The sequence below is a fragment of the Bufo gargarizans genome, chromosome 9 (assembly GCF_014858855.1).
Source record: "Bufo gargarizans isolate SCDJY-AF-19 chromosome 9, ASM1485885v1, whole genome shotgun sequence".
NCBI classification, from domain to species: domain Eukaryota; kingdom Metazoa; phylum Chordata; class Amphibia; order Anura; family Bufonidae; genus Bufo; species Bufo gargarizans.
In genome coordinates, this window is record NC_058088.1 from 193,461,703 (window position 1) to 193,481,343 (window position 19,641).

General features: G+C 44.8%; 1 protein-coding gene across 3 annotated transcripts in view; it reads left to right on the forward strand.

Annotated features, from left to right (window-relative positions):
- Positions 1-19,025, forward strand: part of DDX31 (DEAD-box helicase 31) — a 29,750-nt gene extending 10,725 nt beyond the window's left edge. For all 3 annotated transcript variants that reach the window (XM_044268596.1, XM_044268598.1, XM_044268597.1), the window contains 6 exons: positions 3,509-3,559; positions 8,026-8,165; positions 8,444-8,519; positions 11,236-11,347; positions 14,621-14,801; positions 18,898-19,025. In XM_044268596.1, the coding sequence (XP_044124531.1) occupies positions 3,509-3,559; positions 8,026-8,165; positions 8,444-8,519; positions 11,236-11,347; positions 14,621-14,801; positions 18,898-19,012 (675 nt within the window). In that variant the 3' untranslated portion in view covers positions 19,013-19,025. The remainder of the gene's footprint in view (positions 1-3,508; positions 3,560-8,025; positions 8,166-8,443; positions 8,520-11,235; positions 11,348-14,620; positions 14,802-18,897) is intronic.
- The last annotated feature ends 616 nt before the right edge of the window (positions 19,026-19,641 follow it).

A 19,641-nucleotide genomic window follows, 5' to 3' on the forward strand; every position in this document is an offset into this window, starting at 1 on the left:
GCTGGGATACCGCCGTGGACGCGGGGCTGGTATAGATTAAGGAGTTGTCGTTTGAGCAGTTTCCTGCCACAAACGCTTATGTTCATGTACAGGTTTCAGTCTCCGTCTCTAGACCTTGCTTAGACCTTGGAGGAGGGCAGAAGACCCAGAGCCGGGGCACCTCCTCCTCGTGCCCGGCCCCTGTATGCCCTTCATGTCCCCTCCACTGGCAGGAGACTGCAGAGTTTAATATCCCTTCTTTGCGGCTCTGGCACAGTTCAGCAGCCGCCAGTTTGTGATCGCCATCGTCCGGGCGCCAGCCTGCTGCACGCTACAGAAGGCAGCACAATTAGCTACCTAATCGTGGCAGCTGTTGATCGGAGAACGTGTGAAGCTCGGCGCGTCCTACCCACCGCCAACTTGTAAATTACAGCCATCTAGAGTAATTAGTGCCGAAAACGGCTTATCCGGGAGGAGCGCCGATTAACCGCTTCGGGCCCGGCGCAGAGCTGCAGGTAGATCGCCCGGGTGTAATGACACGCTTAAGTCAAAGATATTGTTAGCGAGTTGGAGCGGTGCAGCGGGTAAGTAGACGGCTTGACTGCTGTAGCTCAGACTTAGTTCTGCTTGCTTGAGCTTCCTCCGCGAGCCCTGGACGGCACAGATGGAAGTCAGCTTGCTCAGGTGCCCGCCTGTCAGCCGGATTAAAATGACTCATTTATTTACCGTGGAAGCGCACCCAGTATGGCAGCTAGCGGGGCGAACGCCTCCACCAGAGAGATGGAGGCAGCCGACCCGCCCTTTCCGTCCTGCCAAAAGTCATTATTGCCGAGTGTAGAGAGGCCTCGGCAAGGGAGGGTCCCCCGCCGTGCCGGCGACAGATTGGGCTGACTAATAAAGTCAGGCTGAGCCGAGCACAGGAGGCCAAGGCTCTTGGCTGGAGGCACCAGAATATGGCAACACGAGTTAACGTGGCTGAGTAAACAGCAAAACATTTTCTAAATGACCTTTTTGCTTCTCTCCTCTTCCCTCCTCCTCCTCTGAAGCCACAGTGAAGATGAGCTGTAGGTAGGCGCCGCGCCAGGAACAGGAGAGGTGGACGCGCTGAATTCTGCTGCAGCCTGGAGTTACATTGGAGGAAAGTCAGCCTCAACCCATGCAGCAACAATGACTGCGAGCCTGACCTTCCTGCACATGTTCCACCCAGTAATGCTAGATTACCCTTCCGTTACTACACTGGCACATGATTTATCCTGGTTATTTCAGCACGCATACAGCCATGCATCCGTGTCCTAGAAACCGTACCTATGTCAGAGACATGTCCGTGCAACCTCCATGCTTATGTCATAGCACAAACAGTCCAGCCCTGCACCCATGTCCTAGCAGCGTCAGTCCAGCCCCGCACCCCAGTCATAGCAGCGTCAGTCCAGTCCTGCATCCATGTCCTAGCAGCGTCAGTCCAGTCCTGCATCCATGTCCTAGCAGCGTCAGTCCAGTCCTGCATCCATGTCCTAGCAGCGTCAGTCCAGTCCTGCATCCATGTCCTAGCAGCGTCAGTCCAGTCCTGCATCCATGTCCTAGCAGCGTCAGTCCAGTCCTGCATCCATGTCCTAGCAGCGTCAGTCCAGTCCTGCATCCATGTCCTAGCAGCGTCAGTCCAGTCCTGCATCCATGTCCTACTAGCGTCAGTCCAGTCCTGCATCCATGTCCTACTAGCGTCAGTCCAGTCCTGCATCCATGTCCTACTAGCGTCAGTCCAGTCCTGCATCCATGTCCTACTAGCGTCAGTCCAGTCCTGCATCCATGTCCTACTAGCGTCAGTCCAGTCCTGCATCCATGTCCTAGCAGCGTCAGTCCAGTCCTGCATCCATGTCCTACTAGCGTCAGTCCAGTCCTGCATCCATGTCCTACTAGCGTCAGTCCAGTCCTGCATCCATGTCCTAGCAGCGTCAGTCCAGTCCTGCATCCATGTCCTACTAGCGTCAGTCCAGTCCTGCATCCATGTCCTAGCAGCGTCAGTCCAGTCCTGCATCCATGTCCTAGCAGCGTCAGTCCAGTCCTGCATCCATGTCCTACTAGCGTCAGTCCAGTCCTGCATCCATGTCCTACTAGCGTCAGTCCAGTCCTGCATCCATGTCCTACTAGCGTCAGTCCAGTCCTGCATCCATGTCCTAGCAGCGTCAGTCCAGTCCTGCATCCATGTCCTACTAGCGTCAGTCCAGTCCTGCATCCATGTCCTACTAGCGTCAGTCCAGTCCTGCATCCATGTCCTAGCAGCGTCAGTCCAGTCCTGCATCCATGTCCTACTAGCGTCAGTCCAGTCCTGCATCCATGTCCTAGCAGCGTCAGTCCAGTCCTGCATCCATGTCCTAGCAGCGTCGGTCCAGTCCTGCATCCATGTCCTAGCAGCGTCGGTCCAGTCCTGCATCCATGTCCTACTAGCGTCAGTCCAGTCCTGCATCCATGTCCTACTAGCGTCAGTCCAGTCCTGCATCCATGTCCTAGGCAGCGTCAGTCCAGTCCTGCATCCATGTCCTAGCAGCGTCAGTCCAGTCCTGCATCCATGTCCTAGCAGCGTCAGTCCAGTCCTGCATCCATGTCCTACTAGCGTCAGTCCAGTCCTGCATCCATGTCCTAGCAGCGTCAGTCCAGTCCTGCATCCATGTCCTAGCAGCGTCAGTCCAGTCCTGCATCCATGTCCTACTAGCGTCAGTCCAGTCCTGCATCCATGTCCTAGCAGCGTCGGTCCAGTCCTGCATCCATGTCCTAGCAGCGTCGGTCCAGTCCTGCATCCATGTCCTAGCAGCGTCGGTCCAGTCCTGCATCCATGTCCTAGCAGCGTCGGTCCAGCCCCGCACCCCCGTTTGTAACGGCGTGGGTCCAGCCCCGCACCCCCGTTTGTAACGGCGTGGGTCCAGCCCCGCACCCCCGTTTGTAACGGCGTGGGTCCAGCCCCGCACCCCCGTTTGTAACGGCGTGGGTCCAGCTCCGCACCCCCGTTTGTAACGGCGTGGGTCCAGCCCCGCACCCCCGTTTGTAACGGCGTGGGTCCAGCCCCGCACCCCCGTTTGTAACGGCGTGGGTCCAGCCCCGCACCCCCGTTTGTAACGGCGTGGGTCCAGCCCCGCACCCCCGTTTGTAACGGCGTGGGTCCAGCCCCGCACCCCCGTTTGTAACGGCGTGGGTCCAGCCCCGCACCCCCGTTTGTAACGGCGTGGGTCCAGCCCCGCACCCCCGTTTGTAGCGGCGTGGGTCCAGCCCCGCACCCCCCGTTTGTAGCGGCGTGGGTCCAGCCCCGCACCCCCGTTTGTAGCGGCGTGGGTCCAGCCCCGCACCCCCGTTTGTAGCGGCGTGGGTCCAGCCCCGCACCCCCGTTTGTAGCGGCGTGGGTCCAGCCCCGCACCCCCGGTGATAGCGGAGTCGGTCCAGCCCCGCGCCCTGGTGATAGCAGCACACCCCAGTGCACCCACTGCTCTGCCATATTTGATAGGTAGAATCTGGTCCAATGTTTCCCTTCTCCTTCTTGCAGGATGTTGCTGCTCGGGGACTAGATCTACCTCAAGTTACCTGGATTGTACAGGTAAGTCTCCCCTGTGCTTGCAAGATCAGTGCACTTCTCACCTGAAATACTCTGTGCTGCTGGGGAGGGACTTTTTCTGCTATCAGTGTGTCACATCACCACAAAACAGTAAAAAGGCCACTGCCACCCAAGATAAGCACACTCCTCATCTGAAATACTTTGTGCTGCTGTGAACCATCCTATTACCTGCATTGCTCCTCCTAGTAGAGCGTTGCTTTTTTATCTCCTGATCCTTTGATGTTTTACCCGTTTTTTTTCATGTATACCCCACAAGACAGATCGCCGATCTCCATAAATGCCCTGATTGTCCTGCAGGACAGATGGAGGCAGCTCCAGGGCTTCTTCTACCAGCAGACGTCCCCTGTATAAATTTGGGGTGGCAGGTCAGCGTGTTCCTGCATGTACATACAAACAAACATCTCCGCTGCATATAAACCCGCTCTGGGCCTGATTCACTCATCAAGCGCCAGGCTGCAGCCTTAAGATTGCAGAATCGCCCGATGTCACCTACCCATCCGTCTCCTCAGCAGTGTCTCTGAGAATAGATGCAAGCGGGCTAACGATGAGACAGAGAGCGGGGTGAGAGGGAGAGAGCGGCGAGGACAGCTTCTCTGGAGATTGGGCCCATTAGCTCCACATCTAGCATGCATTTTGTCTTCACATGTCAGAGTGCCGCCTTCCCCTGACAGCCACATCTGAACACATCCTTCTTTCTAGTGTTAAGGAGCTGCACTGGCATCTGATACATTCCTCTCGGGTGCCGGGAAAGGCCGGGCTCCGCGTTATATGTGGGGTAATTAGGGCTCCAAGAATTCATCCCAACAATACGTCATTCACCACACGCACATCTCTCCCTGTCAAGATATGCCTTTCGCAGCTTCAAGTTATGGAACGGAGGCTGAAATGCGTCTGTGTCTTACTCTGTATCTGCTCAGCCCAACAGTAGAGCCGCGACATGTCTGAGAAATGAGCACAGCAGTCATATTGAGAAAGTTATCGAACTGACGAGGTGTCTGTGGCCATAAGTAATGCTGAAAAATACTTCTGTATATAATATGACTATAATACTGCTCCTATGTACAGGAATATAACTACTATAATACTGCTCCTATGTACAAGACTATAACTACTATAATACTGCTCCTATATACAGGAATATAACTACTATAATACTGCTCCTATGTACAAGAATATAACTACTATAATACTGCTCCTATGTACAGGAATATAACTACTATAATACTACTCCTATGTACAAGAATATAACTGCTATAATACTGCTCCTATGTACAGGAATATAACTACTATAATACTGCTCCTATGTACAAGAATATAACTGCTATATACTGCTCCTATGTACAGGAATATAACTACTATAATACTGCTCCTATGTACAAGAATATAACTGCTATAATACTGCTCCTATGTACAGGAATATAACTGCTATAATACTGCCTCCTATGTACAGGAATTAACTGCTATAATACTGCCTCCTAGTACAAGATATAACTACTATAATACTGCTCCTATGTACAGGAATATAACTACTATAATACTGCCTCCTATGTACAGGAATATAACTACTATAATACTGCCTCCTATGTACAAGAATATACCTACTATAATACTGCCTTCTATGTGCAAGAATATAACTACTATAATACTGCCTCCTATGTACAAGAATATAACTACTATAATACTGCTCCTATGTACAGTAATATAACTACTATAATACTGCCTCCTATGTACAGGAATATAACTACTATAATACTGCCTCCTATGTACAAGAAGACCTATATCCTACTATATAATACTGCTCCTATGTACAAGAATATAACTACTATAATACTGCTCCTATGTACAAGAATATAACTACTATAATACTGCTCCATATGTACAAGAATATAACTACTATAAGCTGCCGTCCTATGTACAAGAATATAACTACTATAATACTGCGTCCTATGTACAAGAATAGAACTACTATAATACTGCTCCTATGTACAAGAATATAACTACTATAATACTGCCTCCTATGTACAAGAAGATAACTACATAATACTGCCTCCTATGTACAGAATATAACTACTATAATACTGCTACTATGTACAAGAATATAACTACTATAATACTGCCTCCTATGTACAAGAATATAACTACTATAATACTGCCTCCTATGTACAGAATATAACTACTATAATACTGCTCCTATGTACAGAATATAACTACTATAATACTGCCTCCTATGTACAAGAATATAACTACTATAATACTGCCTCCTATGTACAAGAATATAACTACTATAATACTGGCTGCCTATGTACACAGAATATGAACTACTATAATACTGCCTCCTATGTACAGGAATATAACTACTATATACTGCCTCCTATGTACAAGAATATAACTACTATAATACTGCTCCTATGTACAAGAATATAACTACTATAATACTGCCTCCTATGTACAGAATATAACTACTATAATACTGCTCCTATGTACAAGAATATAACTACTATAATACTGCTCCTATGTACAAGAATATAACTACTATAATACTGCCTCCTATGTACAAGAATATAACTACTATAATACTGCCTCCTATGTACAAGAATATAACTACTATAATACTGCTCCTATGTACAGAATATACTACTATATACTGCCTCCTATGTACAAGAATATAACTACTATAATACTGCTCCTATGTACAAGAATATAACTACTATAATACTGCTCCTATGTACAAGAATATAACTACTATAATACTGCCTCCTATGTACAAGAATATACTACTATAATACTGCCTCCTATGTACAAGAATATAACTACTATAATACTGCTCCTATGTACAAGAATATAACTACTATAATACGGCTCCTATGTACAGAATATAACTACTATAATACTGCCTCCTATGTACAAGAATATAACTACTATAATACTGCCTCCTATGTACAAGAATATAACTACTATAATCCTGCTCCTATGTACAAGAATATAACTACTATAATACTGCCTCCTATGTACAAGAATATAACTACTATAATACTGCTCCTATGTACAAGAATATAACTACTATAATACTGCCTCCTATGTACAAGAATATAACTACTATAATACTGCCTCCTATGTACAAGAATATAACTACTATAATACTGCTCCTATGTACAAGAATATAACTACTATAATACTGCTCCTATGTACAAGAATATAACTACTATAATACTGCTCCTATGTACAAGAATATAACTACTATAATACTGCTCCTATGTACAAGAATATAACTACTATAATACTGCTCCTATGTACAAGAATATAACTACTATAATACTGCCTCCTATGTACAAGAATATAACTACTATAATACTGCTCCTATGTACAAGAATATAACTACTATAATACTGCTCCTATGTACAAGAATATAACTACTATAATACTGCTCCTATGTACAAGAATATAACTACTATAATACTGCTCCTATGTACAAGAATATAACTATAATACTGCTCCTATGTACAAGAATATAACTACTATAATACTGCTCCTATGTACAAGAATATAACTACTATAATACTGCTCCTATGTACAAGAATATAACTACTATAATACTGCTCCTATGTACAAGAATATAACTACTATAATACTGCTCCTATGTACAAGAATATAACTACTATAATACTGCTCCTATGTACAGAATATAACTACTATAATACTGCTCCTATGTACAAGAATATAACTACTATAATACTGCTCCTATGTACAAGAATATAACTACTATAATACTGCTCCTATGTACAAGAATATAACCTATAATACTGCTCCTATGTACAAGAATATAACTACTATAATACTGCTCCTATGTACAAGACTATAACTACTATAATACTGCTCCTATGTACAAGAATATAACTACTATAATACTGCTCCTATGTACAAGAATATAACTGCTATAATACTGCCTCCTATGTACAAGGATATAACTACTATAATACTGCCTCCTATGTACAAGAATATAACTACTATAATACTGCCTCCTATGTACAAGAATATAACTACTATAATACTGCTCCTATGTACAAGAATATAACTACTATAATACTGCCTCCTATGTACAAGAATATAACTACTATAATAATGCCTCCTATGTACAAGAATATAACTACTATAACACTGCTCCTATGTACAAGAATATAACTACTATAATACTGCCTCCTATGTACAAGTATATAACTACTATAATACTGCTCCTATGTACAAGTATATAACTACTATAATACTGCTCCCAAGTGTTACAAAAGCACATATTGCATTGTGATAATGAAACACATTTTCTGACTCTTTACTGAATCTCATTTTTATCTGACAACTGAGACACGGTTGGTAGACCTGTAACACTGGGCAGTTGTCGAGTGCTCAGTATCGTGCACACCTTACATTCCTCACATGTGTATTCCCCTCCACAGTACAACGCTCCAGCGTCTGCTGCTGAATATATCCATCGTGTTGGACGTACCGCCCGGCTTTGCGCCCGGGGGAGCAGTCTGCTCATCCTGATCCCTTCAGAGGCTGAATACATTCAGACTTTGGTTAATCACAAAATCAGGTAGGATATGTATTCAAAAATATCTTTGGATTGCAGTACACTGAAGACCCCCTCACGTTGTGGGGGCGCTGCTGACTGTTGAGAATGTTGTATAAAGAAAACTGCTCAGGAGATATTCTGCTGCAAATGGGACCGCAGTGTGCAGCCACAGTCGGCCATATTGGAGGCCATAGAACACAGTCACCCTCCTCCATAACGTAGACACGGGCTCTGCACTGCTCTTCCTGTCACCGCTCATTATAAGTCTTGACCTCTTAGGATTTCTTTCTCATTCTTAGTGTCTCCGAGATGAAGATGGAGGAGATCTTGTCCAACCTTCTGCAGGAGGACTTTCTGATAATCAAGCGAGGGAAGGTGAGGCAGATATATCCAGTGTGTAGTATTATATATTATTAATCAGAGACTCAAAGTCTGCCGGTGCAGTCACTGTGTACATACATTACTGATCCCGAGTTACATCCTGTATTATACTCCAGAGCTGCACTCGCTATTCTGCTGGTGCAGTCACTGTGTACATACAATACTTATCCTGTACTGATCCTGAGTTACATCCTGCATTATACTCCAGAGCTGCACTCACTATTCTGCTGGTGCAGTCACTGTGTACATACATTACTTATCCTGTACTGATCCTGAGTTACATCCTGTATTATACTCCAGAGCTGCACTCACTATTCTGCTGGTGCAGTCACTGTGTACATACAATACTTATCCTGTACTGATCCTGAGTTACACCCTGTATTATACTCCAGAGCTGCACTCACTATTCTGCTGGTACAGTCACGGTGTACATACATTACTTATCCTGTACTGATCCTCGGTTACATCCTGTATTATACCCCAGAGCTGCACTCACTATTCTGCTGGTGCAGTCACTGTGTACATACATTACTTATCCTGTACTGATCCTGAGTTACACCCTGTATTATACCCCAGAGCTGCACTCACTATTCTGCTGGTGCAGACACTGTGTACATACATTACTTATCCTGTACTGATCCTGAGTTACATCCTGTATTATACCCCAGAGCTGCACTCACTATTCTGCTGGTGCAGTCACTGTGTACATACATTACTTATCCTGTACTGATCCTGAGTTACATCCTGTATTATACCCCAGAGCTGCACTCACTATTCTGCTGGTGCAGTCACTGTGTACATACATTACTTATCCTGTACTGATCCTGAGTTACATCCTGTATTATACTCCAGAGCTGCACTCACTATTCTGCTGGTGCAGTCACTGTGTACATACATTACTTATCCTGTACTGATCCTGAGTTACATCCTGTATTATACTCCAGAGCTGCACTCACTATTCTGCTGGTGCAGTCACTGTGTACATACATTACTTATCCTGTACTGATCCTGAGTTACATCCTGTATTATACTCCAGAGCTGCACTCACTATTCTGCTGGTGCAGTCACTGTGTACATACATTACTTATCCTGAGTTACATCCTGTATTATACTCCAGAGCTGCGCTCACTATTCTGCTGGTGCAGTCACTGTGTACATACATTACTTATCCTGAGTTACATCCTGTATTATACTCCAGAGCTGCACTCGCTGTTCTGCTCATCTGAAGTACACATGATGTAGTCCCTCAGCTCCCTACATGTTCAGGTACCATACACCCGCCATATATCAGCAGGTGATGTGGCCCCTGGACGCAGGCTGTTACTTCGGGAGGGCTCTGATCCGGGGAGGGGGCGCTGCCTCCCGATCCTCTCCCCCTCCCTTTGTAATATATTGTCATATTATCACTAATCCCCTGGCAGTTGTGACATTGAGACGAGTCGTCTGTCACTTAAGATTGAGCGCTCTGTAATTTCCTGGCGCTCTCGCAGTGGGCCGGGCTTCGGGCTGAGGTCTTTATTGGAATTCTTGAAGACTCTCTTCCCGCGGCGCTCGGCTCTATTCTGAGCCCTGTTACAGAAAGTCTACAGTAACCAGCGGAGGATTGAGCCGCGGCCTCCGCTCTGTTTACTTAGCGCTTTAGCCGGATTCCCCCCCCCCCCCTTCTCTCGCAGCCGTCCGGCTTTCCAATATTCCTTAAACAAGTGCTGTGTTCACACGTACCCCCCCCCCCTTTACCTCCCCCCCGCCGCTCCCCCTCTTTGCCGAGCCCCTCTTCTTCTTCTTATTAATCTGAAGATGTTAAGGGGGGCGCGGGGGGGCTGTACGAGAAGAGGAGCGAGGTGGGGGGAGGGGCAGGGGGATTTTTTTTGTATTTCCTACGTTATTAAAGTGCTTTAGTTTTAATATCGGTGGATTGTGTCCACCTGTGGCGACGCGCAACTTGCGCAATTTTGCATTAATATAAAAAATAATAATAAGAAAAATGAGAAAAAAAAGTTACATTGAAAACGGGACTTAAAGGGACAGGCACTCGCCTAGTGACAGGCTTGTGGGAGCCTAAAATACAAGGTTTTGGTGTAATTGCCTTAAAGGGATAGTGTTGTGGTAAGGATAATTAACACCAGTGTCACCAGCGGTCTTTTTTTATTTTTTATTTTGCAGTCTCTCATTATTTTTTAGGTTACTGCTTGCTGTCAGTGAATGGGAACGTTGTTATTCCACCCAAAAGCTAAAGATCGCTGCTGATTTGTTACAATTGTATCAATCCTAGACACGCCTAAGGTGATAGAAGTTACCTCCACTGATACATTGTAACAAACTGTCACAGCAGCAGAATTTTTTTTCGCGTCTAGTCTGTATTCAATGGAAACGAACCCTCAGCTGTGAGAAGTTGTAGGTCTGTACGGGTTTTCAACCTCTGGCTATAATGATATAGGACCCCTTTTAAAAAAAAAGTTGGCAGTGTAAGAGTTAATGCCTAGCGCTGCCTCAGGGGCGCCCCCCCCCCCCCCCCCGCCTCCTCCGACGTTTTATTACAGTGTAATTTCTCTTCTGTTACCATTAATATTGGAAGGATTACCCCCGCCACCCCGCAGACGAGCGCCGCATCATTATACGGTTATTAAATCTGTTATAAACGCCTTTATTATCCACCCGCCTCACACTCCAGCTTTTAATTTAACCCCCTCTGCTTATCCCCCCCCAACAGAGGGCCGAGACGCCGGAACCCCAGGCTGTACGGGAGAGGGCCACTGTATTACAGACTAAGTTTGAGGACTACATACACGCCAGCGCGGAGGCATCACTATCTGCAAAGAACGGTAAAGAGAACCGCCAGAAATGTTCTACTTCTGGTACATAAGGGCGGTATTATAGTAGTTATATTCCTGTACATAGGGGCGGTATTATAGTAGTTATATTCTTGTACATAGGAGGCAGTATTATAGTAGTTATATTCTTGTACATAGGAGGCAGTATTATAGTAGTTATATTCTTGTACATAGGAGCAGTATTATAGTAGTTATATTCTTGTACATAGGAGCAGTATTATAGTAGTTATATTCTTGTACATAGGAGCAGTATTATAGTAGTTATATTCTTGTACATTGGAGCAGTATTATAGTAGTTATATTCTTGTACATAGGAGCAGTATTATAGTAGTTATATTCTTGTACATAGGAGCAGTATTATAGTAGTTATATTCTTGTACATAGGAGCAGTATTATAGTAGTTATATTCTTGTACATAGGAGCAGTATTATAGTAGTTATATTCTTGTACATAGGAGGCAGTATTATAGTAGTTATATTCTTGTACATAGGAGCAGTATTATAGTAGTTATATTCTTGTACATAGGAGCAGTATTATAGTAGTTATATTCTTGTACATAGGAGCAGTATTATAGTAGTTATATACTTGTACATAGGAGGCAGTATTATAGTAGTTATATTCTTGTACATAGGAGGCAGTATTATAGTAGTTATATTCTTGTACATATGCAGCAGTATTATAGTAGTTATATTCTGTACATAGGAGCAGTATTATAGTAGTTATATTCTTGTACATAGGAGCAGTATTATAGTAGTTTATATTCTTGTACATAGGAGCAGTATTATAGTAGTTATATTCTTGTACATAGGAGGCAGTATTATAGTAGTTATATTCTTGTACATAGGAGCAGTATTAAGTAGTTATATTCCTGTACATAGGAGCAGTATTATAGTAGTTATATTCTTGTACATAGGAGCAGTATTATAGTAGTTATATTCTTGTACATAGGAGGCAGTATTATAGTAGTTATATTCTTGTACATAGGAGCAGTATTATAGCAGTTATATTCTTGTACATAGGAGCAGTATTATAGTAGTTATATTCTTGTACATTGGAGCAGTATTATAGTAGTTATATTCTTGTACATAGGAGGCAGTATTATAGTAGTTATATTCTTGTACATAGGCAGCAGTATTATAGTAGTTATATTCCTGTACATAGGAGCAGTATTATAGTAGTTATATTCTTGTACATAGGAGCAGTATTATAGTAGTTATATTCTTGTACATAGGAGCAGTATTATAGTAGTTATATTCTTGTACATAGGAGGCAGTATTATAGTAGTTATATTCTTGTACATAGGAGCAGTATTATAGTAGTTATATTCCTGTACATAGGAGCAGTATTATAGTAGTTATATTCTTGTACATAGGAGCAGTATTATAGTAGTTATATTCTTGTACATAGGAGGCAGTATTATAGTAGTTATATTCTTGTACATAGGAGCAGTATTATAGTAGTTATATTCTTGTACATAGGCAGCAGTATTATAGCAGTTATATTCTTGTACACAGGAGCAGTATTATAGTAGTTATACTCTTGTACATAGGAGGCAGTATTATAGTAGTTATATTCTTGTACATAGGAGCAGTATTATAGTAGTTATATTCTTGTACATAGGAGGCAGTGTTATAGTAGTTATATTCTTGTACATAGGAGCAGTATTATAGTAGTTATATTCTTGTACATAGGAGGCAGTATTATAGTAGTTATATTCTTGTACATAGGAGCAGTATTATAGTAGTTATATTCTTGTACATAGGAGCAGTATTATAGTAGTTATATTCTTGTACATAGGAGCAGTATTATAGTAGTTATATTCTTGTACATAGGAGGCAGTATTATAGTAGTTATATTCTTGTACATAGGAGCAGTATTATAGTAGTTATATTCTTGTACATAGGAGCAGTATTATAGCAGTTATATTCTTGTACATAGGAGGCAGTGTTATAGTAGTTATATTCTTGTACATAGGAGGCAGTGTTATAGTAGTTATATTCTTGTACATAGGAGGCAGTATTATAGTAGTGATATTCTTGTACATAGGAGGCAGTATTATAGTAGTTATATTCTTGTACATAGGGGCAGTATTATAGTAGTTATATTCTTGTACATAGGAGCAGTATTATAGTAGTTATATTCTTGTACATAGGAGGCAGTATTATAGCAGTTATAGTCTTGTACATAGGAGCAGTATTATAGTAGTTATATTCTTGTACATAGGAGCAGTATTATAGTAGTTATATTATTGTACATAGGAGCAGTATTATAGTAGTTATATTCCTGTACATAGGGGCAGTATTATAGTAGTTATATTCCTGTACACAGGGGGTAGTATTATAGTAGTTATATTCTTGTACATAGGAGGCAGTATTATAGTAGTTATATTCTTGTACATAGGAGCAGTATTATAGTAGATATATTCTTGTACATAGGAGCATTATTATAGTAGTTATATTCTTGTACATAGGAGCAGTATTATAGTAGTTACATTCTTGTACATAGGAGCAGTATTATAGTAGTTATATTCTTGTACATAGGAGCAGTATTATAGTAGTTATATTCTTGTACATAGGAGCAGTATTATAGTAGTTATATTCTTGTACATAGGAGCAGTATTATAGTAGTTATATTCTTGTACATAGGAGCAGTATTATAGTAGTTCAGTTTACATAGATGATAACGATGTCATTGTACTGTCGTTGTGTTGCTTGTCACTAGTGCCTTCTGATATGAGGCACTTCAGTTGGTGCCTCGGGCAGCGTTCACCTCTGTTGATGACCTCCTCAGTGATATTCCTGGATTTTGCAGCCGTCACTCTCCAAAATGACACTTTTTACTTTCATTACTGTTCATAAACGCCAATATCCTGCAGATTACTCCTGAGCCACCGCTAAGCTCCCTCCATCTGATCATGGAAGAGGGGGAAAGATCTAGCAGAGGGACGTGTGTTGGAGGAGCAGAGAAGTGAGGTCACTGGGTGGGTAGCAGCCTCAGAGTATACAGATTACATGATAGTGTTGTTCGGATAAGGCTCAAACTCAGGCCTGCAGGACGTCCTATGCCAACCATCGAGCGGCCATTCTGAATCTGGCAGGGGCGGACTGGGAACGTAAAGTGGCACCTACATTACTCAGCAGGGGGGGGGGGGGCGTCAATACGTTTAAGAGAAGACATGAAATCTTTCTAAGGCTTAATATAAGATAGAAATACAGGGATGCACTGTACAAATTGTTCATGATTTGTTCTTCTCTTCTTTCTCAGCCCTGCAGTCCTACATTCGCTCTTACGCCACCTACCCCAAGAATCTGAAGCACGTCTTCCATATACGTTCTCTGCACCTGGGTCATGTAGCCAAAAGTTTTGGCCTGAGAGACGCCCCACAGAACCTCAGCCATCAGCTGGCGGGAAACTCTAAGAAGCAGAAAGCGATGAAGCCCAAGAAGTAAGATCCATAGGAATGCAGACTATACTCCAGAGCTGCACTCCCTATTCTGCTGGTGGAGTCGCCGTACATACATTACTTATCCTGTACTGATCCTGAGTTACATCCTGTATTATGCTCCAGAGCTGCACTCACTATTCTGCTGGTGCAGTCACTGTGTACATACATTGCTTATCCTGTACTGATCCTGAGTTACATCCTGTATTATACTCCAGAGCTGCACTCACTATTCTGCTGGTGCAGTCACTGTGTACATACATTACTTATCCTGTACTGATCCTGAGTTACATCCTGCATTATACTCCAGAGCTGCACTCACTATTCTGCTGGTGCAGTCACTGTGTACATACATTACTTCTCCTGTACTGATCCTGAGTTACATCCTGTATTATACTCCAGGAGCTGCACTCACTATTCTGCTGGTGCAGTCACTGTGTACATACATTACTTATCCTGTACTGATCCTGAGTTACATCCTGTATTATACTCCAGAGCTGCACTCACTATTCTGCTGGTGCAGTCACTGTGTACATACATTACTTATCCTGTACTGATCCTGAGTTACATCCTGTATTATACTCCAGAGCTGCACTCACTATTCTGCTGGTGGAGTCACTTTGTACATACATTACTTATCCTGTACTGATCCTGAGTTACATCCTGTATTATACCCCAGAGCTGCACTCACTATTCTGCTGGTGCAGTCACTGTGTACATACATTACTTATCCTGTACTGATCCTGAGATACATCCTGTATTATACTCCAGAGCTGTACTCGCTATTCTGCTGGTGCAGTCACTGTGTACATACATTACTGAGCCTGCGCTTTATATTCTGTATTATTTTCCAAGCTGACCTCTCCCAGCATCCCCTCCTTGTTCAGTGTCTGCTCTGAGCTTGCTTTGGGGCTTTGCAGTTGCACCAGACACAGTACAGACATTGATGAGCTCAGCTAAGCTTTATGGTGGTGTTTTTTGACTGGTTTTGGTTGCAGCCAGCAGAATTGTGAGTTCAGCTCTGGGGTGATTTCACACACGGCAGATGTCTTTAGACATTTCTGTGGCTGAATGTGGCTTTCAGAAATTCCCAGATCCCATTTCACGTGCACAGGATGGCGGTTCATTCTCATTAACTGTCACCTTCTGGCTCTGAATGTTGTTTGACAGGTTTAGTTTTTTTGCTAGGGATACATTGTAACAACTTCTTCTTCAGGCTTTGTGGTTGTCAGGCAGCGAGTCCATAGCAACCAGTCTGTCTCAGATTCCTCAGCTCCAGGCAGTATTAACTCTGAACCGAGGGAAGGGGCGAGGACTTGGGTGTTTCTCTTTGGTGCTGCCAGGTTAATTAGGTGGAGTTCCCCCGTTTGATGGGTTGTCTCATCCTTGTGCCCTGGATGTTATAGACCGGGGTACCACCATGCTGTCGCCCATGTCAGAATATAGAGCCACTCGCCCGTTCGTGGGTTGTCTACGACAGGATATATAGCATTATAGTCAATGGTCAATGTGACCTCGTGCATTACCACAAGTGCCCAGCAGAGGCCCTCAGTGATGTGAGAATTGGTACAAGGGGCTTGAGCCCCTCATTAATGAGAGGATTGTACCAATTAGGTGGGGGGAGGGATGTCCTTTAAATCTCCATTTACTCTCATACAATTGGACTTTTTGGTTTTCATTATACCCCCCCCCCCCCCCCAGCTTTACAGTATTTGTAACCTCACTCATTCTGTGCCTAAACCCCCATATAGACTGCCATATGGGATCTGCTATATGCAATATGGTGTCAGGAGCCCCCCATTCCACAGACGGGGGTGACCCCATTGTCTGATTGAGGCAGATGGAAGACTGCTTGGGACCCCCCTTCCCCTCCACTTCCTCCTCCCGGCTTCTCTAGCCCCATGACTAGAAGGATTTGTCCAGGGCTTTTATTGTGGGAAGAATGGCGTGATTAGCCGCTAAGTAGCGCGTTACATAGCATGGGGCCGGCTCGCCAGTCGCTGCCTGGACCGCAGGCGTGTCACGCGATTATGCTGACGAGGAGTCGGGGGTCTGCGCACCTCTATTTTACTCATTAGCCCAGGAGACGTCCCGGCTGCTGAGAACAAGAGCGCCTCCCGGGGCGCAGGGACATGTCGCGCTCCACGGCACAAAAGACCATTTAGAGACCCCAAAGCATCATTAAGAGATCATTTAAAGGGATTTCGGAGGAGCAAGTTGTGATCCCATCAGGCAACCGCCCCAATGAAACCCGTTTCTGGGAGAGTTGGCTGACAACCAGTATGGCCACCAGGTTGTCGGTTATCCCTTTTCCCACCCAAACACAAACCAGCCTACGTCTTCTCACCCCTATATGACGGCATTCCTGGCTCCTGGGAAAGCTGGGTGTAATGGTTTGTACGGTATATGGCGCCATCTTCCTGGCAAGTGTCGTGTTAATAAACAGATGGGTTTTACGTTTTTTTAGGGGGGGGGGGTTTCCCCTCTACGTTTTTTATATTTTTTATTTTTTTCCCTCGTTTTCATTCAGTTGCGTGAAAACTTTTTGTGACAGTGGCGGCGTGTACGGGACTGTCTGCGTCATTGTCTCTGCCTCCTAAAAGCCGCTTGAGCGTGAAGGGCGGAGCACAATGGGATCAGGCCGGCTCGCCGGGACCCTCGCCATAAGCCCATTTCATACCCTGTCAGGGCTGAAAAGGAACCAGTTTAAGACCCCAATTAAAAAGGGACTTGGGAGAGTCCTGGCGGGGGAGGGGACGCCACTTAGGCTCTTGTCATCCCCCGGTCCGGCAGGACCCTCCGTGTAGACGAGGACCCTGACTCCTTCCCAGACGGCGCGTCTGAGCGCACCGACATGCCATAATCGCCTCGCTCTTCTCATGTCAATCATCCGCTGCCTGCGGAGCACCGGACTCTGGATGCACGTGTGTATCACGGAGAACTACAACTCTCAGCATGCTCCTGCAGTTTGTGAGTGTCACTGTATAGCTTGGGTCAATTTGCCCCCCAGGAATCCGCTATTATACATTTGTGTTACAGGACACTGGGAAAGCTGGGTGAACGCTGCAGTGTAAGTATAGGGCAAGGTTATCACCCAGCTTTTCCAGATACAGACGTTTATATTGATATATTTTTATTTCTAGCTGGAGTTGCGTTTCAGGAACGTGGGAAAGCTGGGTGACCTGCGCTGAAGAAATAGGGTTAATTCTAATGGTGGTCACCCAGCTTTTCCCGAAGCAGATATAACAGAGAAACCGCTGATCAAAGAGGGGCTCGGAACTGCCGCTGCGTGGTTACAGAGCGCTTCCCCTTTAAAATCGGCAATCGGAGGCAATTACGGCCGGTCATTATATTGGGTGGCACCCAGCTTTCCAAGGATCCTGAAGACTGCATCAGCCTGGTCAGCAGCCGTATTGGGCCAGGGTCGTATCAATGTGAGAAAAGCTGGGTGACAACCCCTGGGAAACTGTAAAAGTGATCATATTTGTTGTCACCCGGCTTTCCTGGAAACAGAAACCCCAACACAGAATATTGCACTGCAGTCAAGAAAGTCGTCCTCTCCGCCATCTCTTCCTGGGAAAGCTGGGTGGCCCCCAAAATGTCTGCTTTTACAAGTATTCCAATGGGGGTTGTCGCCCTACTTTCCAAGTTTCACTGCATCATGAGGAAGCGTTGTATATCAGGGTTGTGGGGAAAGCTGGGTGGCAACCCCTGTGGTAGATTCAGTGGCGGAGAGTTGTCACCCAGCTTTCCCAGAAAAAGATATCACCAAGATTCGGCTGAGTAGACTGTGTTCCAATTTGATAATAGAGGTGGGCCGCGCTCTCTCCCCCAGCGTGGGCCGCGCTCTCTCCCCCAGCGTGGGCCGCGCTCTCTCCCCCAGCGTGGGAGTGGCCACCCTCTGCAGTCTGTGATGCCCCTGGCTGCTGTAAGACTACAACACTCAGCATGCTGGGAGTAGTAGTCTCAGAACAGCCGCAGAGCCCCACATTGGCAGGCATAGACTGATGTATTATACTCTCCGCACCAACCAGGTGTTACATTTGGGAATTGCTATTTAAGCGACTACCTCTGACCCTCTCTCTCTCGTTTCTCTCAGGACGGTGAGGACGAAGCAGAGGTTTTCAGACCTCCTGAAGTCGGAGTTCTCCAGCGGACTCCCTCCACGACCCAAGAAAATGAAGACTCCTCAGAGTGATGAGATGAAGCCTTGAGATGTGGGAGCTGGAAAAAAAAATATTGCTTCTTGTCCCTGCTCAGTTTCCTTTGCCCTCTTCATCCTGAGCCTCCTGTTTCATGAATAGAATGCCAGAGCTGCCGTGAAGAGTGACACCCCTCATTCACCACAGTTGATTCAGCCATATTTGTTACCGCCCAGGTTTGAAATGCACAGCATGGCGGGAGGGTTTTACCTATAGAGCGTGAGAGGGAGGTTCGGTGCGCCACATGGGCGGAGCGAGATTACGCCCTTCAGGGTCTGCGAAAAGCTGGGTGACGCTGGGACGTGTAATCCTGGGAATATCGGAGGGAAAAGTGCATCTTTAATGGACAAAGTTTTATTAAAAAAGTTTTTAAAGTTGTTATTGTAGTAAATTTCTGAGCTGGTGACGGTCATCGAGCCATGACATTAAGTCATGTACAGGGGATATAAAAAGTCTACACGCCCCTGTATGTGTCCTCGATATAAAGTCTACACGCCCCTGTATGTGTCCTCTATATATACAGTGGATATAAAAAGTCTACACGCCCCTGTATGTGTCCTCGATATAAAGTCTACACGCCCCTGTATGTGTCCTCGGTATAAAGTCTACACGCCCCTGTATGTGTCCTCTATATATACAGT